This window comes from Vicugna pacos, chromosome 19 (assembly GCF_048564905.1).
Source record: "Vicugna pacos chromosome 19, VicPac4, whole genome shotgun sequence".
Classification (NCBI taxonomy): Eukaryota; Metazoa; Chordata; class Mammalia; order Artiodactyla; family Camelidae; genus Vicugna; species Vicugna pacos.
Genome location: NC_133005.1, coordinates 28,406,691 through 28,432,673, shown reverse-complemented (window position 1 = coordinate 28,432,673; position 25,983 = coordinate 28,406,691). Strand labels below are relative to the sequence as shown.

General features: G+C 41.4%; 1 protein-coding gene across 2 annotated transcripts in view; it reads right to left on the bottom strand.

The window, feature by feature from the left end:
- The window catches only part of RPRD1B (regulation of nuclear pre-mRNA domain containing 1B), a 46,429-nt gene that overhangs the window by 3,704 nt on the left and 16,742 nt on the right, over positions 1-25,983 (bottom strand). Inside the window, exons 4-7 of one of the 2 annotated variants that reach the window (XM_015237824.3) lie at positions 25,106-25,218; positions 23,545-23,671; positions 17,703-17,878; positions 3,846-3,959 (exon numbers count right to left, since the gene is read on the bottom strand). In XM_015237824.3, the coding sequence (XP_015093310.1) occupies positions 3,885-3,959; positions 17,703-17,878; positions 23,545-23,671; positions 25,106-25,218 (491 nt within the window). In that variant the 3' untranslated portion in view covers positions 3,846-3,884. The remainder of the gene's footprint in view (positions 1-3,845; positions 3,960-17,702; positions 17,879-23,544; positions 23,672-25,105; positions 25,219-25,983) is intronic. The other variant, XM_006202554.4, reaches the window with a different exon arrangement.

The window sequence follows — 25,983 nt, the reverse complement described above, 5'->3', positions numbered from 1 at the left end:
AAATGTATGGAATAATAACCCCGGCCCTGTCAGTTCTGTGGTTTATGGCTCTCTTGGGGTTTGACTTTTTTTCCTCTCGCTGTTACCCCCCATCCCCGCAGGGGTTTCTGCAAAGACAGGGAGGTTTCTGAGGCTGGGCCCTCGCTGACTAAAGCCTCTCCTGCAGGAATGTAGCTGAAAGCACGGGGCTGATTCTCAAAGCTCTGGGTTTAGTTCTGGCTCTGACTCTGAGCTGCTGTGTGACTGTGGACGTGCTCCCTCTCCTCCTTCATCCATCCTTATCTGCAAATGAAGGAATTGGACCTCCTGTAAGATTTTTCTTCAAGTTCCAGATTCCCTCATGCCAGATACCTTATGCATACTTGGGGAGGAAAGGGTTTGAGGGCACAAGCTTTAGCACTCCTAGGAAGAGTGATAAGCGAGGAAATAGGTTAAATGAAGAACACTTAATCTGAGTTGTAAAAAAAATTCCAAGCAAGGAGTGGGAGAGGGGGAATCGGGGAAATGGGCAGGGAGGCTCTGCCCCACATCACTGCAGCCAGTCACCCTTCCACTTGAAATGAGAGCTGCTCACAAAAGCCATCAAATGAAGATACAAGGCACAAGTTAAGAAAGTAATAAGCTCTCTTAGTATCCCATTTCTTTCATTTGTAGACATAATAAAACTAAAATAATGACTTAAGTAAATCATTAATAGTGACTTCCCATCAAACTAGTAAGCTTGAAGAGGCCAGGCCCAGGCCCATCTGCTTCACCCAGCATCCACCATGCCCAGCAGTGCCCTGTAAACAGTGGGTGTCCACGCAGCTGCCTGATGAATTAACAATATATAAAACGTAACATCACGTACAGGTACACCACATGAAGTAGTCACCTTTCATTCTTGAAACTGAAAACTCATTTCAAATCTGAGGGTCTGAAATCTCAAGGTTCCCTGTCCTCTCTACAGTTTTCTTCTTTGGCTTTATAGACCTCATGGGAAATTAATAGAGGAGATCAATTCTCTATTACAGGACATGGATTCATCTAACTTCTTCTGAATTCTAGGCACAAAAAGGGTGAAATAATTACTGAATAATTACCCCCGTGCTCTCCGCCCAAATCCTCTGACCAAAGCTGACAAATGAAAGCCACCTGAACTTGGAGCCATCCACTCTTGGCAGCCACAGAGCACTTCAGCTGAAGGAATTCCTCAAGAGCAGTCTGAAAATAGTACTGAGTCTCTAATGAGCTGACCTGGGATCAGAATCCCAGGCGCCTCGCTCTCGGGTGATCCTCAGACTGATACATCTGCCCAAACCCACAGAATGTACACCACCAAAGTGAACCCTAATGTAAACTTTAGACTCTGGGTGATTATGATGTGTCAATGTGGGTTCATCAACAGTAACAAATGTACCACACCTGCGGGGTGTTGCTAGTGGGGGAGATGTACAGTATAATGTGTAGGGATGGCGGTATACGGGAAATCTCTGCACCTTCCTCTTAATTTTGCTATGAACCTAAAACTGCTCTAAAGATAGCCTTTTTAAAAAGTGACCTATGGACCAAGACATTTCAATTTGTGACTAGGTACATACTCTGAATATCCAAATACAGATAAAGACTGCCTCTAAAACTGTTAAAACATGTACCTGCTTAACCAGGACAGTTGAATGACCTACCTTAATGCCTTGAGGAGAGATGAGCAGGTTAGAATTCACAGCAAGTTCTGATTGAGTCAAACTGAAGCTACAGTAACTTTAGAGTCCCCTAAATAGATTTAGCAGTGCCCCTGTGATCCCCTCCTCTCCCCCACTTTCAAAAATTAAATTTAGTCTTTTCCCAAATACAGTCATTATAATGTTGCCACAGACCAACAAAAAAATTAAGAGTGAATCCAAATAAAACTCTCTCCCAAATAAAAATCCAGCCTTCACTTGCCTCCAATTCCCCCCCTTTTACACTCCCTCATTCGGGTCACAGCACTCCCTCACAGCTGTCTTTCCAGCTATTCTCTTAGGTTCTGGATGGGCAAAGGAGACAGAACTCAGGAGAATCCAAGAATCTTTTTTCTCAATCTACTAGCCTGCCTTCTGTCAAGTGCAGGCCCCAAGCTCTGCTGCTGTCAGGTTCCAAACCTCAGCAGCTCCCGTGCTCAGCAGGAATCCAGGCTTCTCCTTTTCATAACACGAAAACCAACTTCAAACTGGTGCGACCCGCTCAGATCCTTTTGACTCATTTAAGTGTGCTGCATCCCACAGTCTTTTCCCTACACCAAGTGCCACTCAGAGAAATGATGTGAGAAGACAGTCACGTGCTCCTTGTTTAAAATACCTTACTCTCGTGTGTAAGAGAGCGCTTAGTCTTTAATCTAGTGCGCACGCTACCCTGCCTGGTACAGGAATCCCGCCTTGTCTGTACCAGCAGATGACACCGTTGCACGGCACCTGCTCATCACTCCTCTCTCCCTGCTGGCTGACTCACCTCACCCACGCTGCACGTGGCTCTTTTCTGCACTCTCGTCTTCAGACACTTGCCTTTTCCTCCACTACCAATCTTAAACAAGACAAGACAAGGCAAACCCAGGTAGTTCTCTTCCTTTTCCTTCCCTGCTGATGCATAATTTCTATCAGGGCGGTGGCAGAGGTGAGGGGTTGAGATGAATCCTCCATTCAGCTCCAGGCACCTACTGCAGCAGACCCCACCTCACCCCAGAGAGGCCGTGGGGAGCCATGGAACAGGTAAGCGTTCTACCAGACTTGCTGCTACTGCTGCCCAGTGTCAGGATCCTTGAGGAGAGGAGATGGAGGGGAGAGCGGGCTCCTGTGATGAACTGCCTAGGTTTATTTGACTGCCAAGAAGTGTGTAACACGTGGAGGCTCAAGGCCCAATGTGTAGTTCTGAGATAATGCCCAGGATTTATGCTCCTGGCAAAGCTCTGGAATCTTGCCTCACAGACTCTCTGAACTTCAGGAGAAAACGTGTTCAACATCCCCCTGCTTCCTGTGGATCCAGCTGACGCTGTGGGAACACAGATCAGCATGGAGCACCGAGACAACTGGCTGAAGGAAGCAAGGCCGACACATTCTTTGCCTTTTTTGGTGAGAGCGGTAAGCCAGACCTGACATGCTGCAGACCAGCTCAGGGATAAGGCGCTTAGAAGTGACAGGGGCTGACACTGCAATGACCTTTCACAGGAATTTCGATTTCAAAACAAACAAAATTTTAAGTATTTCCTCTAGCAACTCATGTAAGAAATACCAATCAAAATGTAAACACTGTCAAACCTACTTTTTTTTCTTGCTAAGAAGTATTTATATAAGAAAAATTTATGTTAGAAATAACACCACAGGCAGGGGCTTGATTTGATAAGCTCTCCAGTAACAAGACTCTCGTCTTCCTTTTACCCTGCCCTGTTGTGCTATAGGACCTGGTATATAAAAAACACTCACTGCTCAGCTACTCCTAATTAAGAATCGTACAGGGTTATTATGCACAAAGAGGTTTATGAAGGGCCCCGTTTTAAAGGTGACCTGTCACACTCTTTGACTGAATTTAAGTCAAAGAGTGGCTTCATCGCACAAAGGGTGAGAGAGCCAGGCAGAAAGGGGAAGCTGACCCTCGCCCTAATGTTACTTAACACGCACGCCCACTCAGCCCCTCTCCTCCTGCCAGGAGGCTTACGAGATCTACACTTAGAAATCATAGCTTCTACTCAAACCACAATTAATTAATTGATTAAATTTTTCTTTCCTTTATTTTTTAAAAGGAAAACACAATATATAAATCTTCGGACTAAAAATAAGAATGCAGCTTTTTTCTTCAAGGATCTATGCAGGAACGTTAAAAAAACCATCACTGACCTGCATCTCTCTCCTAGCCAGCTCCGTGATCCATATGACTTAGTGGCAGCTGCCACATTTCAAAATGATACATTCTGGGATGTCACAGCAGGGCTGGAGCTGCTGAGTAAGATGCTGGGGAAGATACAGGAAAAGAGGAAGTTGTGGCTCCAATCCCAGTGCTCAGGGCCTCTGAGCTCCATTACCAAAGCCAGTTAACAAAGGTGCTGCTGGGGCTGAGTGGGTCACCCCAAAACATGCCACAACGACATATTGATTATTTTGAATTAAAGCTGCCTGCAGAGCAGCCAATGCAAGAAAAAAACTCCGACCCTCCTCTGAAAAGCAGGAAATAAATTTCTCATGTGAGACTCCCTGCACGTGGAGGCTGAACACCCTTACTGTCAGTCAGAGTCAGAGAATTCAGAGCGGAGAAGCCTGTGTAAACAAACCTTGTTGCTTCTTTAATTTACTACCCCAAACCCACACTCTGTTTAGATTTTTTACTAGTTAAGCACTCAAAGCCTAAGTTTCTTTGTTCTGTCAATTCCTCACAAATTTATTGCTTGTGTACAAAGTATAAAAGCTACCTGCTTTGGCCACTTCTTTGGTCTCATTTCTGTGAGACCTCCCTGTGCATGATTAAAATTTGTTTCTTTCTCTCCTATTTATCTGCCTTCTGTCAATTTTATTATCTGTCCAGCCACAAGAGCCCAAGAGGGGCTGAGGGGGAAACTCCTCATGCCTCCCATCAACAGGACACACAAAGTGCTTCCCAGAAGGGAAAATGACAAAATGAGCACAGAGAAAACAGTCTCAGAGCAATTCAGCCATCCACTGGAGGAATCAAATGGGAAGTCTTCTGAAGCCTGAAACCATACCTCAGTGTTTTCGGTGTTATTTTTTAATCCCCAGAGGGCCCTCTACACAAAGGGCTTAGGAGCTTCTACCACCGTAACAAAACCCCCCATTCTGGCAGGGATTTGCAAAAGCAAGGGAAGAAGAATGAAAAGTTAGTGTCTCCATGTAGCTAAACTAATACAAAAGAAACTAATAAAAATAAAATCAATTTTAGGAGCAGGTGAATTTGAAAACCTTAATGTAGTGATAAAGTTCAAATTTACAACTTAACAGATGTCCATAAAAGTACTTTTAAAAGAGACATTAAAAAATGCACCTGGACCTTCAAAAATGCTTACACCATTTATGCAATGGGTCCCTCATTATATAAAACCAGGTAAAACCAAAATACTAATGTACAAGAAGAATTCTTTATAATTAATTTTTTTAAGTTAACCATCAAAAATGCAAGCCTTATGCAAATAACAAAGCCCCCACAAGCTTCCTTAACAACCATTTTAATAAAAAACCAGGTCGCTGATGTTGTGCAAACATCAAAGGCGTAGAACTTTAAACTGTTTCTCCTTTTGAGCCAAATACTGGTGGAGTCAAGCATTCCTGGAGGGCAGATGAGAAGCAAAGGGTAGAAAGGAAAAGAATATTTTTCACAGAAAATAATTTTAAGCAATGTGTATTACATTTTTAAGTACTAAGAGGTCTGCCTGGAACAAGGCAACCCGTAGGCTACTGCACTGTGTTTGGATACCGTTCTCTCTACAAGCAATAAAAAGACCAATTCCTTCCCATTAAAAACAAAAAAAGGAAGAAAATGCATTTCCTAGCTCCTCCAAAAGACTGAGGGTGTGTCGTATTCCTCCCAAGGGAGGAAGGTCTCTGTGGCAGAACAGAAAAAACTGAGTCAGAAAATCCTACTCTATCCCTTGCCTGCGGTGTGACATATGACTTCACCTGGCTGGGCTAAGCGTCCTTCTAGCTCAGATAGGAATGGAAATAGTGCCTACGTCCTGGGGTAATGGTAAGATATGAAGAAGACTAGGCACTTGTTAAATTGCTCAAAGTCAATTAAGCAGATTTGAGGGGGAAAAGAACAATCACCCTCTCCCATGTTTATTATTTTACAAGCAATAGTTAATCCTCCTGGATTTACATGTTAAGAAAAGACATGCAAAACTGAAGAAAAAGAGAATTATTAATGGAATACAAAATCCTTCCTCCCACAAACCATTTGAGCATGTCCTGAAACTTCAGTATATTTACTAGAAGCTGGCTTGAGAAGAAAGAGCCCTCGACCTCCAAGACTTTGGGCAAAAAAGTCACAGAATTTTATAATCAGGTGGCACCACAGTCCAACCTTATCAATCTAAGGACTGACAGAGGGGAAAGCTTTTGTCTCAGGAGTAAAGCTAGATCTTGTGAGAACATCCTCAACCAGAAGGAGTCCCCATCAAATATATGCTCTGACCTAGCCTGGAGGTGAACTGAGCTGCAACCGTACCTGCCACCTGAGCTGTCAGATGCCAAGACAAGCATTAGGATAGGGTTGGAGATGAAAGAGTGACAATACAGACAGGATTCTGCAAACTGCTCAGAGAAATAACCAAACAATCCATAAATAGAATGACAAACTATGAAGCCAAATGATAGGGAGCTATCACAGTATATGGGGGGTGGAGGAGAGACCTGGCTTTATGGGGTGGAGGTGGGTGTCCTGTGTGATGAGGAAAGGCAGATACTAACAACTCAGGTTCGACTGTGTTGGAACCTGTTTGCCCCAGGTGAAGGTAAAATTGTTATTTTATAAATGAAAAACCACACCAAAGATAAGAGGCTACAAAGACGACTGGCCGCAACAGAGAAAGCCAGAAAGAGCCCGGAATGGAAACTGAAGATCCTCATCACAAAATCCTAACGGGGGTAAATGGTATCTTTCTGGGAATAAAGCCCATGTCCCACAGAACAGGAACACTGTGGGTAAAATAAAGGGACTTGGAAAAGCACCAAATACACCATACCAGACATCATGAAGAGAAAATGGGATGTGTGTATTTATAATCACTAGCGAAACCCCAAGAATGCTCAGAAAGCCGCTGGCAAGTTTCTGTTGAGCTGAAATTTGCAAAGTTACTTTGCTTAAAATTCTCGAAGTACCTAATTACAGGATTAAGCAAGGGAATTGTCCACACTTTTCCCTAAGGAATCTGAAAAAAGAATAGAATAAATAAGGAGGCTTGCCAAGTCATAGACAGTTGGCTGGTACCACATCTTCACACAAAGCCTTCGGAGATGAGGGTCTTTGTCTGAAAAGGTTTCATTTTAACTCCTGATTATAATCATGCACATTTTTGCTCTAACCATGGAAAAAGACTCACTCTGATCTTATTTCAAATTCTACGTTTTAATAGAGAAAAATGAAGTCAAAGGTGTAACTTCCAAGGTTGCAAAGTATGCCACAATCCAATTTTCCTTTCTTCAAAAATCACAACTTGAAGAAAGTCCACCTTAACAGGAGCAGGAACATTCATAAAGACTAAAATAGAACTTTGCTCAAAATAACATGCACCCATTGGGTCAAACAGGCACTTAGACACAAGTGCTCAAATTTCTGTAACCTGAACTCTGCCCTCAGTTATGCTCCCTCAAGTCAATGTTAGAACTAGCTATTTTCCCACAGCTGTTTCAAATGTAAATGGATAACTTAAAACCCAGACGAGAACTCCATTTGTCTAATTAAACTATTCAATGTTCATTCCTTCATTAAACACAGATTAATCCTTAACTTGTGGATATATATGTCTTCTGACTGTCTATAAAGCTCAATGAAGTTCTAGACTGCTTAAGAATGCTTTGAAAAAGAGCAAGAACTTCTAAGACAGAAATGCACAGTGGTGGCAAAGGCCTTGTAATGTATATGACCTTCAGCATACTTCAAGATAAGCAGACATCTGTAGCATAACAGAATCCATTTTTAGAAATTCATAGGAAGACAATAATCCAAATACAGAAAGTTAGCCCAAAGGAAAGAAAAGTAGGAAGCGAAGGAAGGAGGAAAAGGAAACATAAATGCTCAATAAAAATAATCATTGAATATTCAAGTAGCCATTCAAAATGTTTATAAAGTTTTTGTTAATAAGGAAAAATGAGATCACATAAAGTTAAAAAAAAGCATGACATTATGATAATTTTAATTTTAGAACAGGAGGAAAAAATAAAAGAACTATACCAAAATTAAAAGTAGTCATCTCTGGGTAATGAGATTACGATTTTTTTCTTTACATTTATTTTCTAAGTTTCCTATGACATGCTTCTTTTATAATCAGAAAAAAAGAAAAAGAACTGAATTTTAGTTGAGTAAGAATGGCAGACAAGCAGTGACACGGCGCCCAGATGCTGTTTGACTTAACATGTACATGCACTTTATAAATAAGTGTGAAAAGTTAGTGCTACATACACTAGCTAAAATCAATGGAGCTGCTTCAGGAAGCAGGAGGAATCATCAAAAGTTGAACTATTAATATGAAAAAAACGCTATGGCTAAAAGTATGGAATTCAAGCTGGGGAGCTTTGAAATCATGTTGCCTTTTTCAGAGTGAAGTCTCAACTGTTGATGAACATGCCCTTAGGTCACCAAGTACGTGAAGTACCTTATATGTGGCTTTTTTTTTTCTTCCTGGAGTGAAAAGAGATTAATAAAGAAAGAACACACACGCACCTGCACACACATCCTGACAGATAAAAGCTCCAAATCCAGCATGAGCTGTAAGGGTCAGTAGTGCCTGAAGTGAACGGAAGGAATCCAAAGACCTAACGCACAGCCTCCAAACTCCAAATTACTTCACAGAACCACACAGCTCAAGAAAAGCCCCCAGCTACCAGGAGGAAACCTATTTAAAAAAAAAGGCTCTGACATCAAAGCAAGGATGAAAAAGCAGCGGACAAGCCAAGGCCTGCCGTAAGAAGGAGACGACTTCTTTGGTGTGAGCAGACTGACCCACTTCAACAACCGTTATAATGGCCTGCAGTGCTGACAGCGCTGCCAGCCTAGGGAGGAGGGAATTACACGCTAAAGAAGGGCAGTGAGGCTAAGGACCAGTCGGCAGAGGGCCAGACAGGGCTGTGAGGGGCAGCCTCAGACAGGGCCTCTCAGCTCCCATGGGAACACAGCAGATGATCACTGGAGTCTGGAGACTGGGGTTCTGGTTCTCACTGACTTCCTCTGCGACCCTGAACTGCTCATATAAACACTAAACTGTTTTCTCATCTAAAAATGAGGATTAGATTACCTGTTCCCATCTGCCCTTACTGTAATGGACAATGAGATGCCGGCTTTCATCACCATGGGGAATGGGGAGAATTTACTCCAAAGCTGACAAAAAAAGGAGCTCTCTATCCCCACCTATTGCCTGCCCTATTATTGAAGTGAACACTCTTAACCATCTGCACCCTGTAGGAGGTGGGGGATGCTGCCAAAAACAACAGACGGCCATCAGTTTGGTTTAGTACCCCCTCAGCTATAGCCAAAGAATTTCTCAAGTTGTTATAACCAAATTACAAACAGATATATGAAGAGTCATAAGGCAATGCCGGATCCTGGGCCATTTCCCCCTTCCCAGCTGTGCTGTCTGAAGCAGAAGGCTGTACTCCTGAGTATTCATTACAGCCAAGGGGGAGGTGCCAAGCTAGGGAGAAAGAGCAGCAGGCCCAAGTTCAATGAGCTGACTTCTTCCTTCCCCTCAGAGCAAGAGCATGCAGTTACAGCAGGAGGGCACTTAGAACCTTGGTGGCAGAGTGGGCTCTCCCAAACTCAGAAAGATTTTCTCAGGGGCCACTCTAGAACACTTTCATGCAACCACTTTAATCCCCCTACGTAAGATGTCATACCTCTAAAACAAGATTCTTGGGATTGTTGAAATGATTCAACTCTGGCTACTCTCTTGTGTAAGGATGTCTTTGTGCTGTTGACTTGAACTTATGAAATAAACCACCAAAAGCCCACAGCAAACAAACAAAAACACAAATTTTTGGATGGAAAATTGTAAGATGCCTGCCTTAAACTGTATGCCTGGTCTGAGGCTAACTCCCCGCTCTGGGCCTGAGTTTCTTTACCAGTTCACAAGTCAGACTGCACGATCTCTAAGGTTCTGTCCAGCTCAATAATCCTTAAGGACCTTACCCAGACCGCCAGGCCTTATGTGCCACTTTACTTTGCAGAGGGAAGCTGGCTGTCATGACTGTGCCCTGGTGATTCTGGTGAGCAAACACGCACATATACGCATACCTGCTAGAGGTGGGTACACACTACCTATTGAAAGGAGGCACATACTGACCCCTACCGTGGTCCCCAACACCAACGGCACCTAAACAGGGCCTCTGTAGTGTCAAATGCATCAGTGATACTCGAGTATGCCTTTTAAAATTCTGCAACAGAAATGAAAGAATATCTAAATAAGTGGAAAGACATCCTGTGTTCATGGCTTAAAAGACTTAAGACTGTTAAGATGGCAATAGTCCCCAAAGCAATCTCCAGATTCAATACAATTCCTTTTAAAATTCCAACAGCCTTTTTTGCAGAAATGGAAAAGCTGATCCTCAATTGACACAGAATTGCAAGAAGCCCCAAACAGCCAAAACAATATTGAAAAAGAAGAACAAAGTTCGAGGACACATTTTCTGATCTTAAAACTTAACTATGAAACTATACTGATCAAAATAGTTGTGATATTGGCACAGGATAGACAGACATATCAGTGGAATAGAATAGAGTCCAGAAATAAACCCATACATCTATGACCAAGTGATTTTTGACAAAAGTACCAAGAGGGAAAGAATCACCTCTTCAAAAATGGTGCTGGGACAACTGGATATCTACATGCAAATAATGAAGCTGCCCCCAACTCTGGCCACATACAAAAATTAACTCCATCAATGACCTAAATGTAACAGCTGAAAGTATAAAAATTCCTATTAGAAAACACAGGAATAAATCTTTGTGACCTAGGATTTGCCAATGAATTCTTAAATGTGACATGAAAACACAAGCAATACAAGAAAAAATAATTAGAATTCATCAAAATTAAAAATGTACATGCTTCAAAGGACATTATGAAGAGAGTGAAGACAACTTGCAAAAGAAAGTGAAGAAAATATCTGCAAACCATGTTATCTGATAAAAGTCTAATATCCAGAACATACAAAGAACACTTACAATTCAAGAACAAGAAAACCAAACAACCCAATTCAAAAATAGGCACAGGACTTGAACAAACACTGCTCAAAAAAATATAAACGTGGCCAACAAGCACATGCTAAGATGCTCATCACCATTAGTCCACAGGGAAATGCAAATCAAAACCACAAGATATCACTTCCCATCTACTGGGATGGCTAGAACTTTCAAAAGGTCAGACAATAACAGTGTTGACAAGAAATGTAGAGAAACTGGAACTCTCATACACTGCTGGTAGGAATGTAAAATGGTATAGCCACTGTGGGAAACAGTTTTGATGGCTCCTCAAAAAGTTAAACATAGAATTACCATATGACCCAGCAATTCCACTCGCAGGTATACATAAACCCAAGAGAAGTAAAAACATATGTCCAACACAAAAACTTGTACACAAGTGTTTATAGCAGCATTACTCTGCCAAAAGGCAGAAACAACCCAAAAGTCCATCAACAAATTAATTAATGGGTAGACAAGTTGTTGCATAACCATACAGTAGATAATTCAGCTATAAAAGGACATGAAGCACTAATATATGCTACAATGTGGATGAACCTCAAAAACATGCTAAGTGAAAGAGGCCGGGCACAGGCAAATCCACAGGGACAGAAAGCAGACTGGTGGTTGCTGAGCTGGGAGGAGGGGCCCACAGAGAGGGACTGGCTAATGGGAACAGGGATTCCTTCCGGTATGATGAAATGTGCAATGCTGTGGACTCTGGTACAGGTGGTGGCTGCACATACTGTGGATGTACAAAAAATGTCACTGGAATGCATACACCCTAAAATCGTTATTTACTTTTATGTTCTATAAATTTCACCTCAATTTAAAAAAAAAAAAAAAAACCCTGCAGATAGGAACACACTGCCCCAGAGTCCCCTCCTGTGTGGTGGATCATCAGTGTGTGCACCAAGTAGCACGTATGTCACACAGAACTGTCTGCTTTCAATTCTAGAGCACCGCTAGTCAAACACCATGATGTAAAATCATGAAATATGAAAATAACTGACACATTAAGGTGGTAGAATTATGGCGACCTGCCCTGATCAGTCAGACGGAACACGCCCACACTGTGCTTTCTCCAAACTGACAGGACAGGAATTCTGTCCATTCTACTCTATGGCTTGTCAGCTCCTACCAGTCACATGGGGTAATGGTCACCTCTGTCACCCAGAAACAGACCTTCCCTTCAACTCATCTTCGACAAAGGAGGCAAGAATATACAATGGAATAAAGACAGTCTCTTCAGCAAATGGTGTTGGGAAAACTGGACAGCAGCATGTAAAGCAATGAAGCTAGAACACACCCTTATACCATATACAAAAATCAACTCAAAATGGATTAAAGACTTAAACATAAGACAAGATACAATAAATCTCCTAGAGGAAAACATAGGCAAAACATTATCTGACATACATTTCAAAAATTTTCTCCTAGAAGAAATAAAAGCAAGAATAAACAAATGGGACCTAATGAAACTTACAAGCTTCTGCAGAGCAAAGGAAACCAGAAATAAAACAAGAAGAAAACCTACGGAATGGGAGAAAATTTTTGCAAATGAAACCGACAAAGGCTTGATCTCCAAAATATATAAGCAGCTCATACGACTCAATAAGGAAAAAATAAACAACCCAATCCAAAAATGGGCAGAAGACCTAAACAAGCAACTCTCCAAGGAAGACATACAAATGATCAAAAAGCACATGAAAAAATGTTCAATATCACTAATTATCAGAGAAATGCAAATCAAAACTACAATGAGGTATCACCTCACACCAGTCAGAATGGCCGTCATTCAAAAATCCACAAATGACAAATGCTGGAGAGGCTGTGGAGAAAGGGGAACCCTCCTACACTGCTGGTGGGAATGCAGTTTGGTGCAGCCACTATGGAAAACAGTGTGGAGATTCCTCAAAAGACTAGGAATAGACTTACCATATGACCCAGGAATCCCACTCCTGGGCTTGTACCCAGAAGGAAATCTACTTAAGGATGACACCTGCACCCCAATGTTCATAGCAGCACTATTTACAATAGCCAAAACATGGAAACAGCCTAAATGTCCATCAACAGGTGACTGGATAAAGAAGATGTGGTATATTTATACAATGGAATACTACTCAGCCATAAAAACCAACAGCATAATGCCATTTGCAGCAACATGGATGCTCCTGGAGAATGTCATTCTGAGTGAAGTAAGCCAGAAAGAGAAAGAAAAATACCATATGAGATTGCTCATATGTGGAATCTAAAAAAACAAAAACAAACAAAAACAAAGCATAAATACAGGACAGAAATAGACTCATGGACAGAGAATACAAACTTGTGGTTACTGGCGGGGGGGGGTAGAGGGTGGGAAGGGATAGACTGGGATTTCAAAATTGTAGAATAGATAAACAAGATTACACTGTATAGCACAGGGAAATATACACAAAATGTTATGATAAATCACAGAGAAAAAAATATGACAATGAGTGTGTATAAGTTCATGAATGACTGAAAAATTGTGCTGAACACTGGAATTTGACACAACACTGTAAAATGATTATGAATCAATAAAAAATGTAAAAAAAAAGGCTAGAAGCAACCTCTTGTCAAAACAGGGATTCATTTTGGAAAAACAGAGAAGTGAGGGGGCTCATAATTAAACTAACTATAGTTTTCAAAATCTTCCAAGATTTTATAGTCATGTATGCTTGCTAAACAAGCTTCAACAATAAAGCCCCGGGAATGAAACCCACCTGCTCTGAAATTTTTCCTGTTGCTCTTTAACTATAAAGTGTTCTACTTTTTCATGCTAAGGTTTGGCTACCATATGGAATCATCTGTCAGCTAGTATCACATGCTAGGGCTCTCCCACTGTCCAATGACTGTGCATTTATAAGTCCTTCTTTTACCTCAATCCTGATCAAAACAAAAAGTGAGGAAATGTGAAATAAAATAAGAAAGCATACTTCTTTTCAAAGTCTCTAACTGGCCACCAGTTTGTGAAGATTCCATTATTAAGGATACAAAATAAGAAAGCTGTCCATTCTTGATGTGTCACAATAAATGGTATAATCAATTAAAAAAAAAAAAGAAACAGACCTTCCCTGTGCTCTAAGAACTGAAGTTTAGAGGCTTTTCTGGTACCTTTGGCTTTTTCTTTTTTGAATTAACCTTCTTCTATATCTTCCAAACTCCTTAACCTTACCTCTGGGCTGCTACCTGTGCTTCCTTCTACATGCCTTCTTTCCCATTTCTATGTTTTCTCATGTTCAGGACAAGAGCATGACAAATATTAAATAGTTCTCCTTTTTTATTTTTAAATGGAGGCACTGGGGATTAAACCCAGGACCTCATGCATGCTAAGCATGCCCTCTACCACTGAGCTATACCCATCCCCTAAGCAGCTTTCCTTCTAACCTTGCTTAGAGTTTAAGGGAAAGGTGGGAGGCCAAAGTCAACCATAACACCCAAAGCAAAAGCAAAACAAACAAACAAACATAAAAACAGGTTAAAAAAAAAAACACCATCTCAAAATGAATCATGATTCTACTTAAAGGAAAAAAGGGAAGTACTACAAAAAGAAAGCCCACAGGATTTTCTATCTAATAGTCACCTTTCTTTACTAATACGTTCTTTACAACAAAAATCTAATCAGATTTGTTAAACCACTTTTAATGCAATCTCAAAAGTCATCCTCTTTATAGAATAAGGTTACATCAGGTGATGAATTTCAGTCACAGAACAAATATACATTAAGAAACAATTACGGTCCTGACATTGTAAGAGCAGCCAAAGAGCAAAGTCTAGTGGATTCGGAAGACCCACTGAAGGCATTACGGTGTTCAGAGACTGCCTGTCTGTGCGTTTTATAATTCTCTTATATTTTTAATAAACTTCTAATCAAATTAATATATTGTTATTAACATTTTCGTTTTTTCTTGGTCTGTTTCAGCTTAGGCACAATGAGGTAGGCTGTTCCCCTCACTTATAACCGCTGCCATTGTTTGCTGCCATTTCTCCCTGACTGGAGTGTAAGCTCGTTGAGGGGAGAAAGCACCGCCTGCTCATCTTCATACCCCTCCTGCTGGTGTGGGCTTTGGTGACGTCACCAGTGAATAAGTAGCTCCTTACAGAGTACACAGCCTAATCCCCACAGGTGGGCTCCGGCACCCCGTCCCACACCTTCTGTCTTTTGTCTTCGTTCACACATCCGCCTGCTCTTATAAATTCCCCTTCTTTGACTTCTTTTACAAACAGCCTTTATTGCCTGCCAGAAGTTTGGACTTAACCTTAAGCCACAATCACAGTTGCCAATTGTCTCTCTGATCTACATTACATATCGTCCCTCGCTTTGGTTTTATGTTCACCCACGCTGTTTATGCAAGAATACAATTTCCTTGAGGGCAGAAACACAATCTCTCTGTGAGCTGTAACTCTGTCCTCTACATCCCAGAGTCTGAATCATTACACTCTTATTATCCCAAAGTTAAGGAGACACTGAGAAATTTAAAATAAAATTCTCAACTGAGAGGAAAAGAAGGTATGCTTATTATATAAAAAGATACAAATTCAAAGAAAAAGCTTACATGTTAACAAATGAGAACTTTAAGAAGAGACTCTCAAGCAAATAATTACATTTCCAGAATTCTAAGAGTTTCATGTTTATACATTGAAGGCAATGAAAAGATTAAAAAATAAAAGCAGACTTCATTAGCATTCTGACGTGGCCAGTAGTGTTAAAAAAAATAAGAATGTTAGAAAGATACATATACTTTATGTATTGTCCTCCATCAATAAGAGACTGTGAGAAGATTCAGAAGTCACAGTAATAATAGATCTTTCAAGTGGCACATACTTAGCAAGTTTTGTCATCACCATAAAGATATAATGGAATTAAGACCAGTCTATTATAGGATGTGAGAGAAAAATCCCAGATTCTAGGGAGCAGACTGTTCGTACTTTTAGCAAACATGGTTAAAGAGAGAATTAAAGCCATCTCTCAACATTTTATGTTGTATCCAGTAGTTTGGTTTTTTAAATGCAGCAAATTTAGCTCCACTTTTAAAACAAATAGTTTGCTCAAGTGGCTGAGAGGAATGGTTTGGAATAAGAACTGTTAGTTCAGAAAATGTATTTCCAGTGGTGGGACATTCCTGGTCTGATTCTTAAGCAATGCAATTCCAATGCCCAGATGAGTAAAGACATCCGGGCTGGAAAGCTACAGAACAGACTCAAATCTCTGATCCATCTTTCTGCCTTAATGACCTCTTGTGGCATCTAGCAAACCACTGGTTCTACAGAAAGCAGAATGATCCCCCAAGAAACAGAGGGAGGAAAGTACCACTATGAGGCAGGGAGACGACCAAAGAGTTAATCCACTCTACCAACCCAATCTCCTTCTCAAAGACTCTGTCCTCTATGGGAGCTTGCCACGTTCCACCCAACAGCAGCTGCTCATGATAATCAATGTCTGACAGATCAGAGAAAGCCCTTAATGTGTCACCAAGGGGCAGTTCAACAGATGGCATGGTGACTTACAACCAGAATCATTAATTACACTCTCTTATTAGTCCCGGGGCACAGTGCTGAAAATGCTTCCTCAGTGAAAGATGAGCATTTCAGATAAATGACCGTCTGGTGCTGCCTGTGAAACTCCCTTCAGGATTTCTGGTCAGTGTCGATTTCTAAATCTAAGTCATACCATTTTTACAGCTGTTTCCCATCTTCCACTTTCAAGCTGGTTAGGAATACGAAGTTCTCACTACCCCTACCCATCACAGCTCCCGTAATCATTGCAGGTAATGACATGGTAAAGAGTGCCCATCCTTCACTTCCCCACACAAGTCAGACGACTGTGCTGAAAGGCAAACGCAGGAATGTCAGCCACAGGGCTGGCTCACGTTTCCTCTCTCTGTGCCAGAGAAACGTATTTCTGAGTGCAGGGCTGGTCTGCTCTGATCTACTCTGCTGTTTCTTGTCATATGTAACTGTTTCTCCAACTCAAAACTGTCTTTCCTTCCCAAACCACTGGCTGCCACTCTTCTGCATCATGTCTCTTTGAAAAAAAGAAAGGCAGACATTCCTAGCAGGAAGCCTAGCAGCTTGAAGCAAGTAAAAGTTCCCAAATGTCCACACTGTTGGTTCTGTTACCCGAAAGGACTAAGCACTGAGGTTAAACCACCATGTACTTAATGAAGACACCAAACAGGAAAGGAAACTAGTTTTGAAGCCTCTTCCGAAGGGCACTCAGACAACATCAACTCAGGGTAGAAATCAGTTCCTTCTCAACGGTTTGAGAACTGGGCTCCATAAACGTGACTATGATTATGTGAAATTTCAGAACAGACTGTAGACAGAGCTTGGAGGCAGACTACTTACTAGCCTTAGCATGGATACAAGTTGGAAATAAATCTCAATATAACCCAGAAGAAAGAAAATGTTAAGCATTTCCCAAATATTACCAATCATTCTTTGGTTTTGCTGAACACCTGTTCTTGTACCTCAAATTACAACTGTTTTTTTTGTTCTTTTTTAAAATGTGAGTACAAACTAAAGCAACAGTATGATCCTAAATGCTGTGATTTAACACTTCATTGCTTTCTGCATTCCCACTTGTTCCTTCCTGGACGTATAAATACATGACTTCAATTTTCAACTAGGTTCAAATAATTACAGTATCTGATGGATGTTCTCATTTCATGAATTTTTTTAAAGAAAAAAATGTTAATTAAAGCATAGTAAGAACCTCCAAATGTGGGCTATAGAAAGGGAAACTTGGGAAGCCTGGGTCTGTCTTGCAATGTACTCACTTCTAGTTTTTTCTCCTTTTCTGACAAAACATCTTTCTGGTTCTGGGTGTACTCCACCAACATCCGAGCCAGCTGGCGGCGGTCTTCCAGTTCTGCTGCCAGGCGCCCGTTATACTCCGCGAGTAACAGACATGCTTCATCTACTGTTTTTGAAAGACGTTCAGCTGCCTCTTTGTCTAAGTACAAATGAGACCAAAAAAGAGAGATGATATACAAATCACACAGGCATGACTGCAAACATTTCTGGGGGAGGTTAGCAGCTTCTCCCCTAACATCTAAGTCCAAGAGTACGCCAGAACCTGTAGATAAACAATGGACTGACGGACAAAGAAATCCAACGGTACTGACTCCTGTCAACAAGATGGGACATTTCTGAATTACCCAAAGTGAGGCAGCTGTATAAAGAGGGGAATCTGGCAAAGGATGCCGAAATGCCTATTCCTGCAAAAGCCCTACAAATAAACAGAAAGAGAATTTCAAAAGCGCTTTCATTCATATTATTTCACCAAATATTCTCTGCACATTCCTCTGAAATACAAAAGCAAGCACTCATTTCTTGGGTGTGGAAACTAAGACTTGTAAATAAAAGCTACACGATAGGTGTGGTATCGTGCGCTTCACTGAGGAGCTGGGACTCAAAATCAGGCCTCTAAACTGGACCCACAGGACCCGGCTCTTAAACTGCGCCAGCCTTGAACCTGGGAATGAGCTCTCTTCTGCTCAGCAAAACACAGGGTCTGCAAAGAAGAGACGCTTTCAGATGCTTTTAAATATGATCTACACTAAGAAATATACTTTATATAAATATAAAAGTAAAAGAAACAGAAATTTCATAAAACAATGCTTTCCTCAGTCTGTGCAGAGTGTCCTCTGTTCTATTAAAAAAGTTAGTCATTACCTACCGGACTGACTTCAGGTCTAATTAATGGGCTGCAACTCAGTGTTTGGGGAAAAACTGTGCTGAAGAATCAATTATGAGAAAGGGTAGGCTTGGAAAGAAGCAGTGAACAAGGCCCAACGTTAGGAAATGAAAGAAAGGACAGGATGATTTGTACTTCAAAGAATTGACATAATTAATTACAAGTGGGTGTGGTGAGATTAGAAGTTACATATATACACCTCATTTTAAAAAGGACTTCAAGGATCCAAAGGGTAGATCGGTGCTTTGAAACCAAGCACTGGAGACTCCAGTCGTTCTAGGGGACAAACTAGAAGTGAGTATGTTGCTCCCTGTGCACACAGGTCATCCGAGGTGGGAGACCCCGGCGCTGTCACAGGTCACTGCAATTTAAGAATTCCCAACGCAGTCTCTCTGGCAAACAGTCTGTCTGACTTTTAGATGCCTTCTTAGTATGAATACTGGAAGATGAACTGTTGAGGGATTCCAAATTAGGTCTCATGCCAAAGATCAGGTACTTCTACGCTCCTTGGGGATAGGGAAACAAAAGGATGTTCTTGGCGGAGGAGGAGGAATGTACCAAAGAGAACACAAAGGAAAGAGACAATGCCAGTTGCCAAGGATGAAGAGGACAGGAAAACGTATTCTACCTTGGAGGTGCAGTCTGGGAACACGCTGCTGGGGTGCTTAGGCTGGTTTAGCTTTGTCACTGCTTAACCATTTTTTTTAACTGGTTTTTAAATGGTTAATTCATTAAGATGTTTAAGTGCAAAAAATGACAAGGAAAACACTAATTTTTGAGATTTTTTAAAAAAATCAATTCTCACATCTAAGAAATTATATAAGGGAGGTAATTCATTCACAATTACAATTTCTGTAAAACATTACAGAAAAAGACCCTGTAACAGTTTCATGAGCAATAGAAAAAATTCAGTCAGAATGTAGCAGTGAGATGCTCACTTAGAGAACTGACCTGTGGCTGTCTTCATAGCTCTGCCCTCCCTGTTACGCAGACGAGTGGTTGTGTGCCCCTTTGGCCAACCCCTCACTTGTGCATGGGCACCCCACCCCTCCTGCTTACTCCAAGATTCAGTTTCTGGGACTGTCCCCTGTGTTTCTCCACACCTCATCGATGTCTCTCTTCCTCCAGAAGCACTCCCACCTGCATCCACACAGGCCACCCTGTCTTCTAGCGTGTCATTCTCCAGCTATGGCCCCTTGTCCCGGCTCCCTTCACAGCAGGAATTCTCAAGAGAGCTGTCTGTCCTCTGCATATCCACCTCCCCTCCCACCACTGTCACCAAACCCACTCCAATCAGACTTTTATACCCCAAGCCTTCCAATTAGCCTGACTCCTATCGTGCGTCCAACACTCTTCTAGGCTCTGGGCCAACAAGTTAACACAAAGGACAAAAACTCTCTGCCCCCAACTTTGCATTATCAGGGAGGAAGAAAAACAACATACTATACTTCACTTATTTATTAGCTGAAGATAAGAACTCAAGACAAAAATAGGGCAAAGGATTAAAAATGGGGCATGGGAGGAAGGCAATTTCAAATAAGGTAGCCAGGGTAGGCTTCCCTGAGGTGACATGAAAACCAAGGGCTGGAGGCTGTGAGAACAAGGCATGTAACTATCTGAGGAAGGTCATTCCAGGCAGAGGAAACAGGCAAGGACAAATGCCCTTGGAGGTGAAAGAGTCTGGCAAGGAGCCCATATGATAAGTGCTCTGAGCAGAGGGGGAAATGATCCACTTCCATTTTAATAGTCCTCTCTGGTTACTATGCTGAGGACAGGATGATGGCTGGGGGACAAGGAGGAAGCAGGGAGAACACATACACATAGGAAGCTACTGCAATAAGCCAAGTGAAGGTGGTGTGACTTGCACCAGGTGGCGGCAGTAGAGATGCTAACAAGGTATCAGATACAGGGTGTTAGTCCAGATCACAGGAATTACGAGGGGTCATTTACTGAGATGGGGAAGGCCATGAGAGGAATTTTGGAGGGAAGATGAGAAGTTTGGTTTGGGACAGGTAAAGTCTGAAATGCCTTTCAAGATAACCAACCAGTTAACACTGAGCAGGAGGCTCGATGTGTGGGTCTCCAATTCAAGGGAGAGGTCAACACTAGAGATGTGAATTAGGGAATCATTAAGATTATTTAAAGCCATCAAAAAGGATGAGAGGAACTATGAGTGACACCAACTAGGGAAGAGGGCTAAGTACTCAAAATTAGGAGGCCAAGGAGAAGGGAAGAAACCAGAAAAGGAGACTGAAAAGACATGGTCCGAGAAAGAAGAGGAACGCTAGAATATGGGGTCCTAGTTTCCTCCCGCTGCTGTAACAAATTACCACAAACCTGGTGGCATAAAACACCACAAATGTACTCTCTTACTATTTACTATGGTGGCCTCTTTCTCCATCTTCAAAATGCATCGCTCCAATCTCTGCTTCCATAGTCACACCTTCTCTCTGACTCTTGCCCTGCTATGTCTCTCTTCTGAGGACTGGGCCCACTTGACTCATCCACAATAATCTCCCCATCTCAAGATTCTTAACTTAATCACATCCGCAAGGGCCCCTTTCCCACGTAAGATAATATATTCCCAGGTTTTGGGGATTAAGACATGGACATTTTGGGAGGGTCTGTCTGCCGCCACATCAAGTGAGAAAGTATTTTCAGGAAAAAGAAATGACCAACTGGGCCAGATGTTACTGAGATCAAGTTAAGAAGACCTCAAAGTAAGATTGGGCAAAAAATTTCACTGCTGAATTGAGCAACATGGAAGTCATCAGCAACACTGATGAGAGCGACGTCGGTGAAGTGGAAGCAACAGAATGGGGGGGGGGGTGGAGAGAGCCGAGCACAGGCAATCTATTCTGAATGTTCTGCTATAAAGAACAGAGAAATGAGACAGGAGCTAGAGGAAGATATAGGTCAAGAAAAAAAAATTTTCTCACATGGGAAAATAATACATGTGTTTATGCAATGGAGAGTGACCCAGCAGAGGGGAAGAAATCGGAGATGCAGGGGAAGAGGGAAGACCTGCTAGAGCAGCGTCGTCCAGCAGGTAAGGAAGCAAAGGTCTAACAGACAGAGAGGCTGGTCAAGGAAACAGCATGTTCATCCACAGAAATAGGAAGAAAAGTCAGTCACTGTTTGTTGTTTGTTTTTCCCAGCACGTTCAGCTGTGCAGATCCAGGAAAAAAACAGATTAAAAGGCTGGATTTAAGAATGGTGGCTGCCAGGAGGTGGGAGGTGGGGGAAATGAATTTTTGTTATTTAATAGTATAAAGCTTCAGTGTTGCAAGATGAAAAGAGTTCTGGAAATCAGCTGTACAACATGAATATACCCATTACTTCTGAATGGCACACTTAAAAATGGTTCAGATGGTAAACTGTTAGGTGTATTTCACTGTAATTAAAAATCAAAATAAATAAATTATTTTTAACAGCTCTATAAGTCCTTTAGGTCAGTGAAAACATAAATGAAATCACTTACACTGCTAGTTTTATATTAATTTGCTTCCAATTTTGAAAATTAAGATTCTGACAGTAAGAATAAATGAGGTGGCTCTTATAACAACAACAACATTGGAGTTAACCTGGAGAAAAGATGGGTTTTTGCCAGGAGACTACAGTGAAGGGGAAGGGGAGTAAAAGGGAAGGAGGGTGTGTGTGAGAGTGATTGATCATAAAGACCCTAAGCTGAGTAAAGAAGACAAGGCCATAAGGAGTACAAGCTGGGAAAAGGTGGGAGGATCAATGGACTGTGAGAGCAATAGGCTGATAAATCCAATGGATTTAACTGCTGGGGGAGGGTAGTAGAGAGAGTGAGCCAAAATGCTTCCTGTACAATTTAAATAAGGCCTCTGTGTTGTGTTCTCCAACTAAGCCTACCCCTGCCTGAAGGTCTTTCCGTGTACTGCTCCCTCTGCCCGGAGACACTGCCCTCCCTCACGGCTCCTCACAGCTTGTTTCCTAATTTTCGGGGGCCTCTGGTCAAAGACCATCTCATCAGGAAGACCGGCCTTGAGCACCTTTATAACACACCTCCCTCAGTCACTCTCCACCCCCACAACACCTCTGCTTCCTTTTTCTATTGGGCACCTAACCTGAGAGAGGATGTGGGTGAGGGGACGTGGGTGGGGTACCGAGAGCAGATACTACACAGTGCATCTCAACTATCAGTTGAATGAAGGAACTATTTAATGGACAAACTTGATTTCCTTTAAACAGAAATGGAGGAAGATAGTGAAGCAGCCAAGTCAAGGGACTGGAGGAGGAAGCAGGGTCCCTCGGAAGAGAATGGAATGAGAAATCTGAGCTTTTCCAATGGAAAGAACACAGGCTCCGTGCCTGGACTGGAAGCAGCACCCAGCACAGCGCGCTCTATGCAAGTTCACACTTTACTCCTTCCACTGCCCACGCATAAAGCGGGGACAGAGCCGACCGCCCCTCCCTGTTTAATTGGGTTTGGTCATCAAGAGGGCAAATCACACAACTGACAGCACAAACCTGGAGTTCCCGGCACTGAAGACACCATCATCTGTGAGGTGTGCCAGTGTGTCGTGTGTAAGTCACAGCACTGAATCATAATCTTTTTATAAGAGGGTCATGAGTTTAAATGCCTCCCCAACCCCCAACCCCCAACCCCTCACACACAACTGGCACTGTTTTCAACAAACCTTATTTGTACTGAGTCCCACAGGTCGTAGCATGCTAGCATTTCTACACTAGCTCCTAGAGCCACTATTCAAGCTCGGACTATTCCAGCAGCTTCATTGTTCAGTATGTGAGTTACGTTTGCAAATTTCAAGATGACAGAGAACCAAACACTACATGGAAAGTCTGGACCTGCAGACATAAGCATGTCCTGGTGTTTGATGCATTAGAGATAGGTCCCTCTTCCCTCATCTTTCACCCAAACTCTACCATCTCACCTGTTATTTTTTCCAAAAGAGAAACATCTTGCACTTCTTGGGGTAAAGAAGCTATTTTCTGTCGAACAGTAGCATCCCCTGATGCAGCATTTTCCAGGTCCTGCAAAGCTTTGATTAGTTCCTCAGTCTGCACAGTAAAAATACAAACAACACTATTCATTAAGACCTATGGTATTTAAAGAAAATCAGTTGGAGTTAAATGAGATGGAAGTAAATTCTAAAAATGATCTTTCCCGAGATTTAAAAAAATCACTGGTCTTAGTCCTAGAGCATACACTGAAGTCAATGATACAGATTTTAAGAGAACGTACATAGTTAATTTTTCTATGTCCACAGAAGAACAAAAATGAAACTTATATAACTATTGAAAGAAAATTTTTTTAAGAGCATGTTTCTGGTGACTTAAGACAATGGAGTCTGGTTCATATTGCTTAGTTTCAAAGGATGCATGATTTCTAGTATAGAATAGCCTCCAGTATAAAATAAAGATACACATACCAGATGCTTAGCAATTGTTTACAGACTAAACGAAATGACACCACCTACTTCGGTTCTTCCTTGGATTTTGCTCTACAAAATGAATGTCACAAAGATGACATTTTCAATTCTCGCAGCCACTCCCAAAATGAAATGTGTCAAACTCATTAATTACAAACAAAGAGGGAAGAAAATCAAGAAGAGCAAACCAAGAGTACATATTCTTGCATGAAAATGTTGATAATTCAGGCTGTTCTCTTGTGTTTTTAAATGCAAAGATACACGGCCTAGCACTACTATCATTCTAACTCAACATTTTAACATAACGCAAATCAGATATGCTTCCTATTTACACAGGCCTTAAACACACCCATGTGCAATAAAGTAAAGCTATTTTAGGCAAAATGAGAGGGAGTCCAACTCAGTGAAAAGAGCACGGGGCTCTGAGTTCAGTCAGACACAGATGTAATTAAGACATTGGACAAGTTACTTAATGTGTCTCGAGCCTTGCTTTGACTGTAAATGAAGAAATAAATAAAAAAACAAACAGCTAAAATGAACCAACCACACAGAGTTCATGAGCTAACTTAACATAAAGGGTCAAACAATGCAAACATATGTCTAAAAACTTAGTAAATGCTAGCTCTCTGTTTTAATATTTAAATAGGTTATAGTGTAGCAAATTTGCTATTGTTACGGACTGTCCTTAGAAGCTAATATGTTGTTTACTTATCAGAAACAAGCATGTATTGGATATAAGCCATAGTAGAGGACTCCTGAATGTCTTTGTAACATTATTTACTTCTTTACAAAAGTGTATTTTTAAAGAACACTTTCAACTTCTAGAGTGAAAAAAAGCCAAAGCCAAGTACTCTGTAAAACACGGATTTATCCCAGAGTCGGGACATGCAAAGACAAAACCAAGCCTGCTGACTAGCAAGCTCCACCAGGTGGATCTTGCACCCAGTACCATGAGCGACCCTCTGGTGAGTCCATACTATTGGTCATCGGCGCCACCTTGTGGCCAGAATCTTTAACTAAAGGTCATGAAAGTCACTCTGCCTAACTGGGGGTCAAAACATACCAAGAGGGGTCCTGCGGAAGGATCTTGGGGAGAGTAGCTTCCAGGGTAGTCGTCATCCTCCTCCTCTTGTATCTGTTGAAAAGTTCGCTTCAGAGATTTCTTCTCCTCTGTTGCTAGAGGAAAGAAAACAGTGACAAACTTGGGTCACCATAGCCTGTATAGGTGAGAGTCAAATGCTATGTACAATGGGTCACATGTAAAAATCGGCAAAGGGGTGTACATTTCCAGAAACGGCTTAACATTAACCTTTACACCAGCTATTTTCAATTGGTGGTCACTCCCTACATGATTGAAAAGAGTCAAAATCGCCTTGGTCTGTCATCTCTGATTGACTCATTGGAAAAACACTACTGAAAAAAAAAATTTTTAAGTGTAACCTACCAAACCAGCATATTTCATTTAAAACTTCATTATCTTAAAAAAACAGTTAACACAAAAGGTAATATGGTAAGAGACCTTATCAGCCAATATAATGAAGCAAGCCAGTGTGTGCGAGGGTCTGCAGAGAATACATTATGTATAAAATGAGATATTTTAACGCTTTTCAGGATAATTTCAGAAAATAAGTAGTAGCAAGAAACCCATCAATAAAATTGATAAAGCAAATATGCTTTAAACTATCCTTTTAAAAATAAAACACTTAGTTTTACTTTAAAATTTTAAATAACCATTGCTGAGCTACTACCGAGAGAAATTACTTAAGTCAATATTTTTAAATTAACCACTTTTGAGGCTAACAGGTTACATTTTTTATTATCTGTACCACATGCTTTTAAATTGTTATGATAGATGTGTTAATTCCAAAATCATTCCTTTTGCATTAAATTGGACAATACAAAATGAATGCCAAACAACTGAGAGACATAAATCTAAATGAC